Source organism: Rhinoderma darwinii, chromosome 1 (genome assembly GCF_050947455.1).
Source record: "Rhinoderma darwinii isolate aRhiDar2 chromosome 1, aRhiDar2.hap1, whole genome shotgun sequence".
NCBI classification, from domain to species: Eukaryota; Metazoa; Chordata; class Amphibia; order Anura; family Rhinodermatidae; genus Rhinoderma; species Rhinoderma darwinii.
In genome coordinates, this window is record NC_134687.1 from 356,644,127 (window position 1) to 356,660,125 (window position 15,999).

A 15,999-nucleotide genomic window follows, 5' to 3' on the forward strand; every position below is an offset into this window, starting at 1 on the left:
CGACCATGGTTTCCACGGTCTGTGCATTGCCCAGGAGCCTGGACCGCAAAAAGATAAGACATGTCTTATTACGGCCACGTTTTGCAGTCCAGGCTCATAGAAATGAATGCACGCGGCCATGTGCACGGCCCGCGATTTGCAAGTGGCCCGCGGGTGACACTCTGCGGTCGTCCTAGCCGCAAATCACGGCCGTGCACACCACTATGGTCGTGTGCATGAGGCCTAACAACATTTTGCACATATATCAGTTTGACAGAAATCCATTTACCTTTGCAAAAATAGAAATGAGAATATGAAAACAAGCACAATATTGAGACGTATGTACTATCTTTTCGACAGTAATTTTCATAAACAAGAACGGATAAGGGCCTATTCACATCAGCGTTAGGGTTCCGTTGATGGGTTCCGTCAGACCTTCAACTGAAAGGCAAACAGAAGCCATAGCTTCTTTTTGCATTACTATTGATTTTGTAGTCGACTGCGCTGTTTCTGCTAATGAAACGGAAACCTTACGGAACGTAGACAAACGGAAACCATTTGCAACTAAAGCATTACCACTGAAATCAATGGTAATACAATAGGAAGCTATGGTTTCAGTTTGCCTTTCCGTTGATGGGTTCCCCTGACCGTGACTGTTGTATGTACGTTCAATACATACATACATACAAAAGACACTACTTATAAACCATGTGTAGTGCTTTATGTATGATAGTCAGTCTCCTTTTATTTTAATTGACAAAAGGCAGCAAAAATAACTGGCACATATTAATCAATGTGTTTCAGTACAAATCCTTACTTGGTTGTTTCTCCATTTACAGAACCCTCTGGTATTTTTGTGAAAAGCGTAACAAAAGACAGTGCTGTTGAGCAGGATGGAAGGATTCATGTTGGTGACCAGATCATTGCTGTAAGTATGAATTACAACGTATAGTATTTAACACATGATTCAGTTTAGGCTGCGTTCACATCTGCGCTTTCCGTCAGAACGGAGCCCTGACAGACACAAACGGAAACTGCAGGTTTCCGTTTCCATCACCATTGATTTCAGTGGTGACGGATCCGGTGACAATGGTTTCCGTTTGTCTCCGTTGTGCAAGGGTTCCGTTGTTCTAACGGAATAAATATCGTAGTCGACTACGCTATTGATTCCACTGGCACCGGATCCGTCACCATTGAAATCAATGGTGATGGAAACGGAAATCTGCAGTTTCCGTTTGTGTCTGTCAGGGCTCCGTTCCGACGGAAAGCACCGATGTCGGCATGGAGCCCTAACGGATATGTGAACAAAGTCTTACAAGGTATCATGAGTATTCTGAACAGGAGAGCACAGGCAGCAAAGTAGAGAGCAAGCTACACTGTCTATATAGATAAGTGACAGATGAGAGTATTTCACAATAAACCAGCACATAAAATTTAACAGTTAACAAATAATATTTCTAGCCTGTCAATTATGTGTTGGCAATGCCACATTTCAATGACCATTTCTTGATTTTGTATACAACCAATTTTAATTTAAGTAGTCAACGTAGATGAAGTTCAAAGAAATGCATGGTTTTCCCTCACTGCAAAACTCATGCTTCAGCCCGCTTCAAAAAGGATGACTAGATAATACTTGGAAAACATTTTCTTGCCAGCCAAACATTGGACTGCTTAGTATTCAAGAAAACCATGATATTTATTGCATGCCGCTATGGGCTTCTATTTGTACTACTGTTTGAAAAAGTGCCTTCTTTTAAGTTTTTTCGGGCGTTTTAGAGTTTTGATTCTATCTTCAAATTTAAAGATGCTCTGTCACCACATTATAAGTGTCCTATCTCCTACATAAGGAGATGGGCGCTGTAATGTAGGTGACAGCAGTGCTTTTTATTTAAAAAAACGATCTATTTTCACAACGTTAGGAGCGATTTTGGTTTATGCTAATGAGCTTTCTTAATGCCCAAGTGGGCGTATATAACTATATCGCTAGTTCAGTGTAAATGAATGGAGAGGAGTGCATGATGCCGATTGGTCAGCGTCATGGACTCCTCTGTACAATGCCCACTTGGTCGAAAGTAAAAATACGCCCACTTGGGCATTAAGAAAGCTCATTAGCATAAACCAAAATCGCTCCTAACGTTGTGAAAATAGTTTTTTTAAAATAAAAAGCATTACTGTCACCTACATTACAGCACCAATATCCTTATGTAGGAGATAGGGCACTTATAATGTGGTGACAGAGACTCTTTAAGACTCAACTAGCATATTGATATAGATAATTACCCCGGCCCTTCCCTTCCTTTTTTGACATCTGACTGGAACTGGTGCCCTATGTCTAAAAAGCTATTCAGCCCATGGCACGTCCTTCGCTCATCTCATCTGTTCATATAGAAAAATCAATCTCGGGGCTTCTTGGGCCAGTCTCATTGAGCTTGCTTTGGCATGCGATAATGATCTCTCCAGTAGCATGCTCTAGTCCATTCACCTTTTTTATAGGAATTTAAAACACGCTGGAGTTTCTTTATGGCTACCGTAAGGGTGTACCGAAATGTTGTGGTCATATCACGTTAAAAAAAAAAGTCCTATTACCGCAACTATGACTGTACCCTATAAAGAACGCAACACTTGTGCAGACCTTGGCTCCTTTATAAAAATCCTAAATAGACACATGCCCTGACCCATCGACTTTTTAATAAAATGCTATGATTTGTTATTTTTGTATTCTTGGTGTTACTTTAATATTTAGTACATAGGAAAGTCATGTTTTTTACAAAGACAGTACACGAATGTAGATAGTTATATAATTTCGTTGAAGGAGCTATTAGTCATATTTTCTCTTTTTCATTATGTACCGTGTAGAGTTAAACAGATGGTATGATATGTTCTTAAGAGGCTGTGTTGTTTGTTTTGTAAAAGAACAAAGATTATTTAAAAGCAGATTATAAAATCAATCTGTTCTGTATTTTCAACCTGCTACTAAATTCATTTACCAATATGTCTAGGTTGATGGAACCAATCTCCAGGGTTACACCAACCAGCAAGCTGTGGAAGTTCTGCGTCACACAGGGCAGACTGTCCATCTAACGTTAGTTAGGAGGGGGCAAGACGTCATCACTCATCAAACCGAAGAATGTGGCAGATCAACTGAGCAAACGGTGACATTAGAGAATGTGGAGAATGACCAAGGTAAATCCTACCTGATGTCTGTATTATGTCTTAACCCTATAAATAAATCACTGTAATAGGACTAGAGTTTCGTTTAAAATGTAACCTTTACTCGTAACATATTTAAAAAGTGTGCAAAACAAATGACACACCAGGACAAGACTGTTTACAAAAAAATCTTCCTTATTATGAAGGAGATGTAAGGCTATGTTCACACGGGGTATTTTGCAGGAGGAATATCTGCCTCAAAATTCCGTTTGGAAGTTTGAGGCAGATATTCCTCTCCCTGCACGCCGATTTTCGCGGCGTTTTTCGCGCCGTTTTTCGCCCGCGGCCATTGAGCGCCGCGAGCATAAAACAGCGCGAAATACGCTTTCTCTGCCTCCCATTGAAGTCAATGGGAGGTCAGAGGCGGAAGCGCCCGAAGATAGGGCATGTCGCTTCTTTTTCCCGCGAGGCAGTTTTACTGCTCGCGGGAAAAAGACGCCGACGCCTCCCATTGAAATCAATGGGAGGCATTTTCGGGCCGTTTTTGCCGAGTTTTGCGACGCGGTTTCCGCGTCAAAAAACTCGGCAAAATACCCCGTGTGAACATAGCCTAATGCTCCATGCACAAAATGTCAATTTAATATTGGTGATATTATCATTTCTTTGCAGAGTGTAAAAGATGCTCCAAATTGTCTCAAAACATGTGAGTGGTCTATTTCCCAGGAGGATAAATATAAATCTCTGTGGGGTAATGACCCCTCCTACCCGTTCCGTAGTTTGTTAGAGTCCTGTTCCGTTCCTTGGGAGAAGGCAAGATTGATTGCCTAAATCATACGAAAGAAACAAGTGAGGTTTCCCAGTCCCCAGCCATAGGAACGGAACAGGACTCTAACAAACTACGGAACGGGTAGGAGGGGTCATTACCCCACAGAGATTTATATTTATCCTCCTGGGAAATAGACCACTCACATGTTTTGAGACAATTTGGAGCATCTTTTACACTCTGCAAAGAAATGATAATATCACCAATATTAAATTGACATTTTGTGCATGGAGCATTACATCTCCTTCATAATAAGGAAGATTTTTTTGTAAACAGTCTTGTCCTGGTGTGTCATTTGTTTTGCACACTTTTTAACCCCTTAAAGAGGCCCTGTCACCAGATTTTGCAACCCCTATCTGCTATTGCAGCAGATAGGCGCTGCAATGTAGATTACAGTAACGTTTTTATTTTTAAAAAACGAGCATTTTTGGCCAAGTTATGACCATTTTTGTATTTATGCAAATGAGGCTTGCAAAAGTACAACTGGGCGTGTTTACAGTAAAAGTCCAACTGGGCGTGTATTATGTGCGTACATCGGGGCGTTTTTACTTCTTTTACTAGCTGGGCGTTAGGAATGGGAGTGTATGATGCTGACGAATCAGCATCATCCACTTCTGTTCATTAACACCCAGCTTCTGGCAGTGCAGAGACACAGCGTGTTCTCGAGAGATCACGCTGTGACGTCACTCACTTCCTGCCCCAGGTCCTGCATCGTGTCGGCCACATCGGCACCAGACGCTACAGTTGATTCTGCAGCAGCATCAGCGTTTGCAGGTAAGTAGCTACATCGACTTACCTGCAAACGCCGATGCTGCTGCAGAATCAACTGTAGCCTCTGGTGCCGATGTGTCCTCGCTCGTCCGACACGATGCAGGACCTGTGAGTGACGACACAGCGTGATCTCTGGAGAACACGGCTGTGTCTGCACTGCCAGAAGCTGGGCGTTCTGAAGAGAAGTGGATGATACTTCTCGTCAGAACGCCCAGCTAGTAAAAGTAGTAAACACGCCCCGATGTACGCACATAATACACGCCCACTTGGACTTTTACTTTAAACACGCCCACTTGGACTTTTGCAAGCCTCATTTGCATAAATACAAAAATGGTCATAACTTGGCCAAAAATGCTCGTTTTTTAAAAATAAAAACGTTACTCTTATCTACATTGCAGCGCCGATCTGCTGCAATAGCAGATAGGGGTTGCAAAATCTGGTGACAGAGTATCTTTAAAGAGGCTCTGTCACCAGATTTTGCAGCCCCTATCTGCTATTGCAGCAGATCGGCGCTGCAATGTAGATTACAGTAACGTTTTTATTTTTTAAAAACGAGCATTGTTGGCCAAGTTATGACCATTTTCGTATTTATGCAAATGAGGCTTGCAAAAGTACAACTGGGCGTGTTGAAAAGTAAAAGTACAACTGGGCGTGTATTATGTGCGTACATCGGGGCGTGTTTACTACTATTACTAGCTGGGCGTTGTGTATAGAAGTGTCATCCACTTCTCTTCACAACGCCCAGCTTCTGGCAGTGCAGCACTGTGACGTCACTCACAGGTCCTGCATCGTGTCGGCACCAGAGGCTACACTTGATTCTGCAGCAGCATCAGCATTTGCAGGTAAGTAGCTACATCGACTTACCTGCAAACGCCGATGCTGCTGCAGAATCAACTGTAGCCTCTGGTGCCGATGTGTCCTCGCTCGTCCGACACGATGCAGGACCTGTGAGTGACGACACAGCGTGATCTCTGGAGAACACGGCTGTGTCTGCACTGCCAGAAGCTGGGCGTTCTGAAGAGAAGTGGATGATACTTCTCGTCAGAACGCCCAGCTAGTAAAAGTAGTAAACACGCCCCGATGTACGCACATAATACACGCCCACTTGGACTTTTACTTTAAACACGCCCACTTGGACTTTTGCAAGCCTCATTTGCATAAATACAAAAATGGTCATAACTTGGCCAAAAATGCTCGTTTTTTAAAAATAAAAACGTTACTCTTATCTACATTGCAGCGCCGATCTGCTGCAATAGCAGATAGGGGTTGCAAAATCTGGTGACAGAGTATCTTTAAAGAGGCTCTGTCACCAGATTTTGCAGCCCCTATCTGCTATTGCAGCAGATCGGCGCTGCAATGTAGATTACAGTAACGTTTTTATTTTTTAAAAACGAGCATTGTTGGCCAAGTTATGACCATTTTCGTATTTATGCAAATGAGGCTTGCAAAAGTACAACTGGGCGTGTTGAAAAGTAAAAGTACAACTGGGCGTGTATTATGTGCGTACATCGGGGCGTGTTTACTACTATTACTAGCTGGGCGTTGTGTATAGAAGTGTCATCCACTTCTCTTCACAACGCCCAGCTTCTGGCAGTGCAGCACTGTGACGTCACTCACAGGTCCTGCATCGTGTCGGCACCAGAGGCTACACTTGATTCTGCAGCAGCATCAGCATTTGCAGGTAAGTAGCTACATCGACTTACCTGCAAACGCCGATGCTGCTGCAGAATCAACTGTAGCCTCTGGTGCCGATGTGTCCTCGCTCGTCCGACACGATGCAGGACCTGTGAGTGACGTCACAGTGCTGCACTGCCAGAAGCTGGGCGTTGTGAAGAGAAGTGGATGATACTTCTATACACAACGCCCAGCTAGTAATAGTAGTAAACACGCCCCGATGTACGCACATAATACACGCCCACTTGTACTTTTACTTTTCAACACGCCCAGTTGTACTTTTGCAAGCCTCATTTGCATAAATACGAAAATGGTCATAACTTGGCCAAAAATGCTCGTTTTTTAAAAATAAAAACGTTACTGTAATCTACATTGCAGCGCCTATCTGCTGCAATAGCAGATAGGGGTTGCAAAATCTGGTGACAGAGCCTCTTTAAGGACACGGCCAATTTTGGCCTTGAGGACAGAGCAATTTTTTTTACATTTCCCTCTTTGCATCCCGACACTCATAACGCTTTTATTTTTTGTACGACGTAGTTGTATGAGACTTTGTTTTTTGCGGGACGAGTTGTACTTTATGTAGGTACCATTTTTTGGTACAAATACATTATCGTTTAATTTCTATAAATTTGTAATTATATTAAAATGCAGAAAAAAAGCAGTTGCGCAGCAGTTTTAATATTTTTTTTTTACACCATACACCGATCATCATAAATAATGTTATACATTTGTTGTACAGGTTGTTACGGTCGTGGCGATACCAAATATGTCTATATTATTTCATGTTTTGGGACTTATATTTTAAAAAGTTTATTTATTATAAAAAATGTGTGTTTCTGTGTATTTTATTTACTTTTTATTTATTTATTTACCATTATTTTTTTTTTACATTCATTTCATTTAACTTTTTTTTTTAATCCCATAAAGGGATTTGTCATTTTGATTTTGTAACTGCGATGTACTGGCATATATCTATATACCAGTACATTAGCCTGTTACTGATCATACACAGGCAGTTGTTAGGGCATACCTCAGTATGCCCTAACAACAGGAAATATGTTCAGACAGCCCTGGGGTCCTTCACTGGACCCTGGGCTGTCTGGCCATACGAGTTGTGGGCTTTGATCGCGTCACAGTTATTTTCTGTCACGCGATCTTTGAACGCAGCGATCAGCTGTCATCGCGGCGTTCAAAGGGTTAACAGCGGAGAGAAGATGTTTCTCTTCTCTCCGCTGTCAGAGCGGGGCCGTGGCTGTGTATTACAGCCGTTGCCCCGCTCTCGATCGCGTGCACAGAGACGGCAGAGACTGCTGTCACACATACTCGTCCTGTGTCGGCAACCAGTTAAATATGTTACGAGTAAGGCCGGATTTACACGAGCGTGTGCGTTTTGCGCGCGCAAAAAACGCTGCGTTTTGCGCGCGCAAAAGGCATTTGACAGCTCCGTGTGTCATCCGTGTATGATGCGCGGCTGCGTGATTTTCACGCAGCCGCCATCATAGAGATGAGGTAGTCGACGCCCGTCACTGTCCAAGGTGCTGAAAGAGCTAACTGATCGGCAGTAACTCTTTCAGCACCCTCATCAGTGAATGCCGATCACAATATACACCAACCTGTGAATAAAAAAAGACGTTCAAACTTACCATGAACTGCCTGCTTCCTCCAGTCCGGTCTCCCGGCCGTTGCCTTGGTGACGCGTCCCTCTCTTGTCATCCGGCCCCACCTCCCAGGATGACGCTGCAGTCCATGAGACCGCTGCAGCCTGTGATTGGCTGCAGCCTGTGCTTGGCCTGTGATTGGCTGCAGCTGTCACTTGGCCTGAATTGTCATCCCGGGAGGTCGGACTGGAGGAAGGAGCCGGGACTTATCGGTAAGTCAGAACTTCTGTTTTTTTTTACACGTATATGTATATTGTGATCGAAAGTCACTGTCCATGGTGCTGAAACAGTTTAAGTCTTTGAGCACCGTGGGCAGTGACTGTCTCCTGACGTCGCGTACCCGAACATTTTTTGCCGGGTTCGGTCAAAACGAGTTCGGCCGAACCCGGTGAAGTTCGGTGCGCTCATCTCTAATTTGACACTCCGTTTGGATGTTTGTAACCAGAAAAGCACGTGGTGCTTTTCTGTTTACATTCATCCTTTTGACAGCTCTTGCGTGATTTTCGCGCATGCAACGCAGGACCGTCCGTGTGGCATGCGTTGTTTTCACGCACCCATTGAAGTCAATGGGTGCGTGTTGCGTGAAAAACGCAAGAATATAGAACATGTCGTGAGTTTTACGCAATGCACTCACGCAGCGCAAAATTCACGCATCGTCTAAACAGCCCCATAGACTATTATAGGTGCGTACGACACGCGTGAAAAGCACGCGCGTCGCACGCGCGTATAATACGCTCGTGTAAATGAGGCCTAAAGGTTACATTTTAAACGAAACTCTAGTCCTATTCCAGTGATTTAATTATAAATTCTTGTAGAGTATACAAAATATCAAGTCCTGCGGTGGAAGGCTTCAAATATACCACTAACACCTCAATTTAACCCTTTTAGTTTTCCACCGATGTAGCTGTATAATGGCTTGTTTTTGTTTTGTTTTTTTTTTATGAGTTTTGTTTTTCTTTCTTATGGCACCATTTTGAGGTACATTATAGTTTTTTATTGATTTGCTTTTTTTTTGAGGGGAATGGGAAAAAAAACAATTTTTGCCATTTATTTTTTGCATTTTAAATTTACGCTGTTCACCATGCGACGTAAATAAAATGTTACCTCTATTCTATGGGTGGTTACGATTATTCCAATACCAAATATGTATATATATATTTTTGCATCGCAGCAGTCCAAGAGCCACAACTTTTTTATCTTTCTGTCGATGTGGCCATGTGTGGGCTTGTTTTTTGCAGGACGAGATATCGTTTTCATTGGTACATGGGATTTATTGATTAACTATGTTTTGGGGGAGGAGAATGGAAAAATAAGCAATTCCGTTGTTTGTATTTTGCTTTTTTTCTTATGCCGTTTAACATGTGTTTTTAATAACCTGTTAACTTTATTGTTTGGGTCTTTCGACCGCAACAATACAAAATATGTGTATTTTTGTTTTTTTACACTTTGACAAAATAAAACCACTTTTATGGGAATTTTTTTTTTTTTTACTGTGCAGTGTTCTTTAATTAACTTTATTTGACATAATGAATTTTTTGTAGTCCCACTAGGGGACTTCACTTTGCGATCTTCTGATCGCTTCTATAATGCTTTGGTCTACTTGGCATACTAAAGCATTACTGCCTGTCAGTATAAAACTTGCAGGCAGTCTATTAAGCCATATCTCCGGCATGGCCTAATAGGCATACAGCCATGACAGGCCTGGGGACCTTTGTTAGGTCCCTGGCTGCCATGGCAACTCATTGATGGCATGTGATCACATTTGCGGGCCAAAGATGAGTGACAGAGGAAGCCCCCTCCCTCTGTGAAACCACTTAAATTCCATGGTCACTATTGACCGCAGCATTTAAAGGGTTAAATGGCCTGGCTTGGAGGTAAATCTGATCCTGGCTTTTAGAGCAGAACACACGTGCAGGATTAACTTCAATGCGCTGTAAAAAGGCTTAAGCATCGCAATAAGGTCCCTTAGTGACTGCCGTGAAAAGTTGTATTGGTGTTCTCTAAGGGGTTAGACAGGAACTGTCACCTCTCCTGACGTGTCTATTTTAGTGAATACTTGTGTGTGTCCCTAGACAGTCTCACTCTGTCGGCACTCATTGAACATTATCAGTCTGTGTAGGCCCCCCCCCCCCCTGTAACTAGAAACACCCGGTTGTTAGTTTAGTCATATATTTATAGAGGGAATAAGAGAGCAATGGCACATCGTGGAGGTCTAAAAAAAGATGCTCCAGAATTATTATTTACTAAAACAGGCATGTCAGGAGAAGTGACAGGTCCTCTTTAATGTAATGGTCCATAAAATTGAGATAGAGAGCATTTCCTGCTAAAACAATAATAATAATAAAAATAGCCTTAAAATATAGATCCTTAAGTTGTTATTTTCTATCAAACTATATTTTTTTTCTTTTATTTTTTTTGTTATCTCTTTGTGGGAAGCTGAGTGACAACCAATCTGACAATCTTTATACCTTTTTATAGTGGTTGTCTCTCAAGCCATAAGCTTTACTAAAGACATCAATGGCAAAATTGCCTAGTTATACAGTGATGTCAAATGTGAAGATACATTGCTCTATAACTAGGCAGGATACTGAACGGAAACAGACATAACTATCAAATGTCTCAATAGAATCTTAAAGGCGGGACAAGTGAGACATCTCAAGAATGTTTTTTGTTTTTTTTTCATTCTATAGATGGTGCTTAAGCAGTCTGTCTGGTGACAGATTCCCTCGAAGTACCATATGCAAGTAAACATTTATAATGAAATGCATTGCCATGTGAAGGAGTGATGGTTTGCACTTCAGAGGCATGGACTAAAGCTGGCCATATATATTCAATAAAAGTGGCCTGGTAATCTAATGTATCTGAAAACAGTCTGACAGTCCCCCGACTATTAGATTTTAACAGGAAACAAGCTTCTGCCAGAGCTCATTTCTATCTACCTCTTAAAAATAAGCATGCATGCTTAGCAGAGCCAAGTGTGTATGTTTATGGGGGAGTCGGGATAGAGAGTTGTGGACCCATCTCTTAGTCCATGTTAAGTTGTCCATTCACATTACAGACAGTAAATATTCTTTTAAGATACAAAAAAAAAAAATTGTAAGAATTTTTTGGGGGTCGAAGTTGTAATTATGCTGTTTTTTTATTACAGAATTTACTTATGCTGTTATGTTATTCAACCATCCAATCTTGTATTATGTCTAGTCTTAGTTCTTGTCAAAGATAGAGGTCCACATCGATGGTTGTCATGTGTAACGCAGTTTATATGCCAATGTATGTTTTGAATTACTTTCATGTATGCCACATACTTAATTTTACAGAAAGTACTAAGCAAACTGAACTGCTATCATCAGTGATCAGTACTACTGTCAAACAGCCTGCATCAAAAGGAGAAAGCGTACAAACAGGTACTGGTTTCCATAGTGTGCTACATGTGAAAAGCATTCTGCAGCAATCTGTTAGTGGTAGAGTTGGCCAGCTGTCCCTTAGATCTTCCTTTAAGCTATACTGTGACATCTGACTGTTGCAGCTTATTTAAGAATTGATCGAAAAAACAAAGTTAAATTGACCCGCATCTCTTCTTGGAGCCATTTCAAAAAATTGCATATGCTGGTATTATTTGTTTGTGATGTAAAGTGAAGAATAACAATATGGGTGTTATCACATTTAATGTTTACCTCACCACGTCCTGTTTTGGTAAAGTATGGAACTGAACAATGGGGAAATTATTGTTAAAAGAGCTTCGGGCAGGAATTGCTGTAATTCCCATTTATTGTAAACTTAGATGTGATCGATAATGGCTGGATCCGCCGTCACAGAACCTGTCAGTCCCGCTCACCTGACAGGTTCAGGTTTCCGAGCACAATACAGCTTCTATGTATCCAGGATACATAGAAGCTGTATCTAAAAAAGTAAAAGGAACTTTTAATAAAAAACAATTACAAAGTTGCTTAAAACACCAATACTTTGTTTTATTTTAAATTTTATGTTTTATTTATAAAAGTTTACATAGCCTTTAACGCATTTCGGAAAAACAATAACATGTCCCCTTCATCAGGAGTATAATAAGACATGTATCGGTACTTATAAAAGTTTGGAGTGATTCCTCTAAACAGATGTCACAGGTTCAAACAGCCGGAAACAGGAAGCTGGAAGGCTATGCATTCCAGATTGAAATAAAACTGGGGGTTATCAAACAGCCGGAAACAGGAAGCTGGAAGGCTATGCATTCCAGATTGAAATAAGACTGGGGGTTATCAAACAGCCGGAAACAGGAAGCTGGAAGGCTATGCATTCCAGATTGAAATAAAACTGGGGGTTATCAAACAGCCGGAAACAGGAAGCTGGAAGGCTATGCATTCCAGATTGAAATAAGACTGGGGGTTATCAAACAGCCGGAAACAGGAAGCTGGAAGGCTATGCATTCCAGATTGAAATAAGACTGGGGGTTATCAAACAGCCGGAAACAGGAAGCTGGAAGGCTATGCATTCCAGATTGAAATAAGACTGGGGGTTATCAAACAGCCGGAAACAGGAAGCTGGAAGGCTATGCATTCCAGATTGAAATAAGACTGGGGGTTATCAAACAGCCGGAAACAGGAAAGCTGGAAGGCTATGCATTCCAGATTGAAATAAAACTGGGGGTTATCAAACAGCCGGAAACAGGAAGCTGGAAGGCTATGCATTCCAGATTGAAATAAGACTGGGGGTTATCAAACAGCCGGAAACAGGAAGCTGGAAGGCTATGCATTCCAGATTGAAATAAGACTGGGGGTTATCAAACAGCCGGAAACAGGAAGCTGGAAGGCTATGCATTCCAGATTGAAATAAAACTGGGGGTTATCAAACAGCCGGAAACAGGAAGCTGGAAGGCTATGCATTCCAGATTGAAATAAGACTGGGGGTTATCAAACAGCCGGAAACAGGAAAGCTGGAAGGCTATGCATTCCAGATTGAAATAAAACTGGGGGTTATCAAACAGCCGGAAACAGGAAGCTGGAAGGCTATGCATTCCAGATTGAAATAAGACTGGGGGTTATCAAACAGCCGGAAACAGGAAGCTGGAAGGCTATGCATTCCAGATTGAAATAAGACTGGGGGTTATCAAACAGCCGGAAACAGGAAGCTGGAAGGCTATGCATTCCAGATTGAAATAAGACTGGGGGTTATCAAACAGCCGGAAACAGGAAAGCTGGAAGGCTATGCATTCCAGATTGAAATAAGACTGGGGGTTATCAAACAGCCGGAAACAGGAAAGCTGGAAGGCTATGCATTCCAGATTGAAATAAGACTGGGGGTTATCAAACAGCCGGAAACAGGAAAGCTGGAAGGCTATGCATTCCAGATTGAAATAAGACTGGGGGTTAAAGGCTATGTAAACCTTTTTTAACCTACTTTTTTTATTTTATTTTTTTAATGAAGTTTTACTTTCTTCAAATTGACATTTATTAGTTTTATTTTTACTTTTTGTGCTGCAGCTTCTCTGTATTTACTAGTCATAGAAGCTGCATAGTTGCGCTATAAGCCAGAATAACCCTAATAACGTTCACATCTAAGTTAATGAATTTAGATGTGATCGCTATTGGGAAAAAGAGTTTAACTTGATACCCAAATGATGATGATAAACTAATATAATGAAAAAAAGGAAATTCGAGAACTGTTCAGAGATTTCAATACTGATAGGTACGGGTTGCGTGCCATCTTGGAATGCACCATGACCTACATGTACGTCATAGGTGGGATGTAATTCCTGCACAATGCCATACATGTACGTCACAGCGACATAGCACAACAGCTGTGCCCACGCAAACACAAGGTAGAGTATGGCTGTAATGAAACACCACACCAACAATCATGATTGGAGAAAACTCTGATCCCGGTCATTTAATATCTTAAGAACAGTGCTGACAAAGGGAGAGGACTGTTTTTGCCCCTTTCTGGGACAGACAATGAAAATAAAAAAATAAAAAAACACAAAGTAAACCACCCCTAGATGTTGCCTCCTACCAATCATTGTTGTAGTGCTAGCCCTGACCCAAATTCACAATTGGAGCTTGCCTGTATGGAAATTATTTGCAGGAAGAAAAAATTGGTGGATCATAAACAGCGCTGCTGGTAAGAAAGGTAGAAGCAGTTCCAGTGTTTTGAAATACAAAAATAATTTATTACAAAAGACTACGTGTTTCAACGCTGAACCAACGTCTTCATCAGGCCAAGTCTGCAGTTCCATAAAACAGTCATCTTATGTAGTCAGTGTGGTCACATGCATAAGAGGTTTGAAACGACTGCTACGTCATAGGTCAAAGTTCAACTCTGACATCACAAGGGATTATGGTGATGCAACTGCAGTTCAGAAAAAGAACTTCACTCAATTCAAAATAGACCACAATTTACATTTAAAATGTTAATACTTCAAACAAATAAAAGTGCAAATACACTACATGAGATCATTAAGCGCCAAGAAGGTACATAGAGTATACAAAATAAAGCATTGGTGGCCCAGTGGCAGAACTATCGCCTTCCACTTGGGCAGCCCAGGCTCAACTCCCGTCCATTGTAACACTGTAAAATTTAACAATGGTCAACATAAAGAAATGGATAAAAATATAAATAAAGCGATGCTGCATAATTAGAGAACATGAGTGATATATAAAACAACGTCAAGTACAAAAATTGTAGCGTGATGATGATACCTGATTAGCAAACAAATATATAAAGATTGAGCAACAATAGCCATCTGACAACAATCAAGTGATGTTTGTGATATCGTTAAGGCCTCGCATGCTAGTTTATAGATCTAATAGTTTTCTCACTGTTTTAAAGGGAGTGTCATGACATTTTTTTTTTTTTTTATCATATTGCTTTTAATATGATATTAACATACATTTTATTTATTTGTGTTCTCATGTTCTACTTTTTACTTTGTTCTTACTTTTACTTCTCTATGGGGGCTGCCATTTTTTTTTCATCTCCGTATGTGTCGATTAACGACACATACAGAGATCGAATATGGCACATACAACCCCACAGAGAATGCGAACGGGAGCCGTTCCATTCTCTGAAGCGTACGCCGTCTGTGTGGGAACGGTGCATGCCCCACTCCCACACAGACCAAAATGGAGCGAAATCCGGCGCCATTTTCATGTGGACCGGAAGCCGCTGCCAGACAGTAAGATGGCGGCTTCCGACCATATGTTCAAGGAAGCGAAGGCGCAAGGAATAGGAGCGGAGGCGGCGGCAGGAGAAGGTAATTTATGTTCGTGTATGTGATGTGTTATACTGTCGTCTGAGCACTGTATCTAATCCTCCTACACTGTGCAGTCGCTCAGAAAATGGCGGCACAGAGTGTAGGAGGTTTGAAGATTTAAACCCCTCCTTCTGGCACTAGCCAGAAGACGGGAGGGGGGATTGTGTGAGGACATTAGAGAGAGTGTGTCCACCCGAAATTTGCAGCATAAAGCAATGAGGTTGCGTTACCACATTGACTATGCTGCAATTTTGGGAACTGCTCCCTCTAGTGCTCAGCACATGGAAATGTTATAAATTAGAATCTAATTTATAATATTTCCTGACCTTGTGAAAATATAAAAAAAATGAAAACAACGTGTAATCACTTAAATAATTGTTTAACTAAAAAAAAAAAAATTTCTAGCGACACATTCCCTTTAAGCGAGGGAATCTGTCGACAGTACCTGGAGGAATTTGTTTGTTGTGTGTAATGGATATATTGTCGAATTTACAGTTAGGTTTTAGTGCACGATGCCTCGGCACACTCTGTTTGAGGTATTCATTATTCACATTAGAACGGTGCTTATTAATCCTGCAGCGTAAGGCTGGGTTCACACGAGCATGTTCGGTCCGTAAAGGACGGAACGTATTTCGGCCGCAAGTCCCGGACCGAACACACTGCAGGGAGCCGGGCTCCTAGCATCATAGTTATGTACGATG

At 41.5% G+C, this 15,999-nt stretch overlaps 1 protein-coding gene across 5 annotated transcripts in view; it reads left to right on the forward strand.

Annotated features, from left to right (window-relative positions):
* The window catches only part of MPDZ (multiple PDZ domain crumbs cell polarity complex component), a 146,855-nt gene that overhangs the window by 30,713 nt on the left and 100,143 nt on the right, over nt 1–15,999 (forward strand). For all 5 annotated transcript variants that reach the window (XM_075826777.1, XM_075826793.1, XM_075826803.1 and 2 more), the window contains exons 10-12: nt 819–907; nt 2,979–3,162; nt 11,373–11,459. In XM_075826777.1, the coding sequence (XP_075682892.1) occupies nt 819–907; nt 2,979–3,162; nt 11,373–11,459 (360 nt within the window). The remainder of the gene's footprint in view (nt 1–818; nt 908–2,978; nt 3,163–11,372; nt 11,460–15,999) is intronic.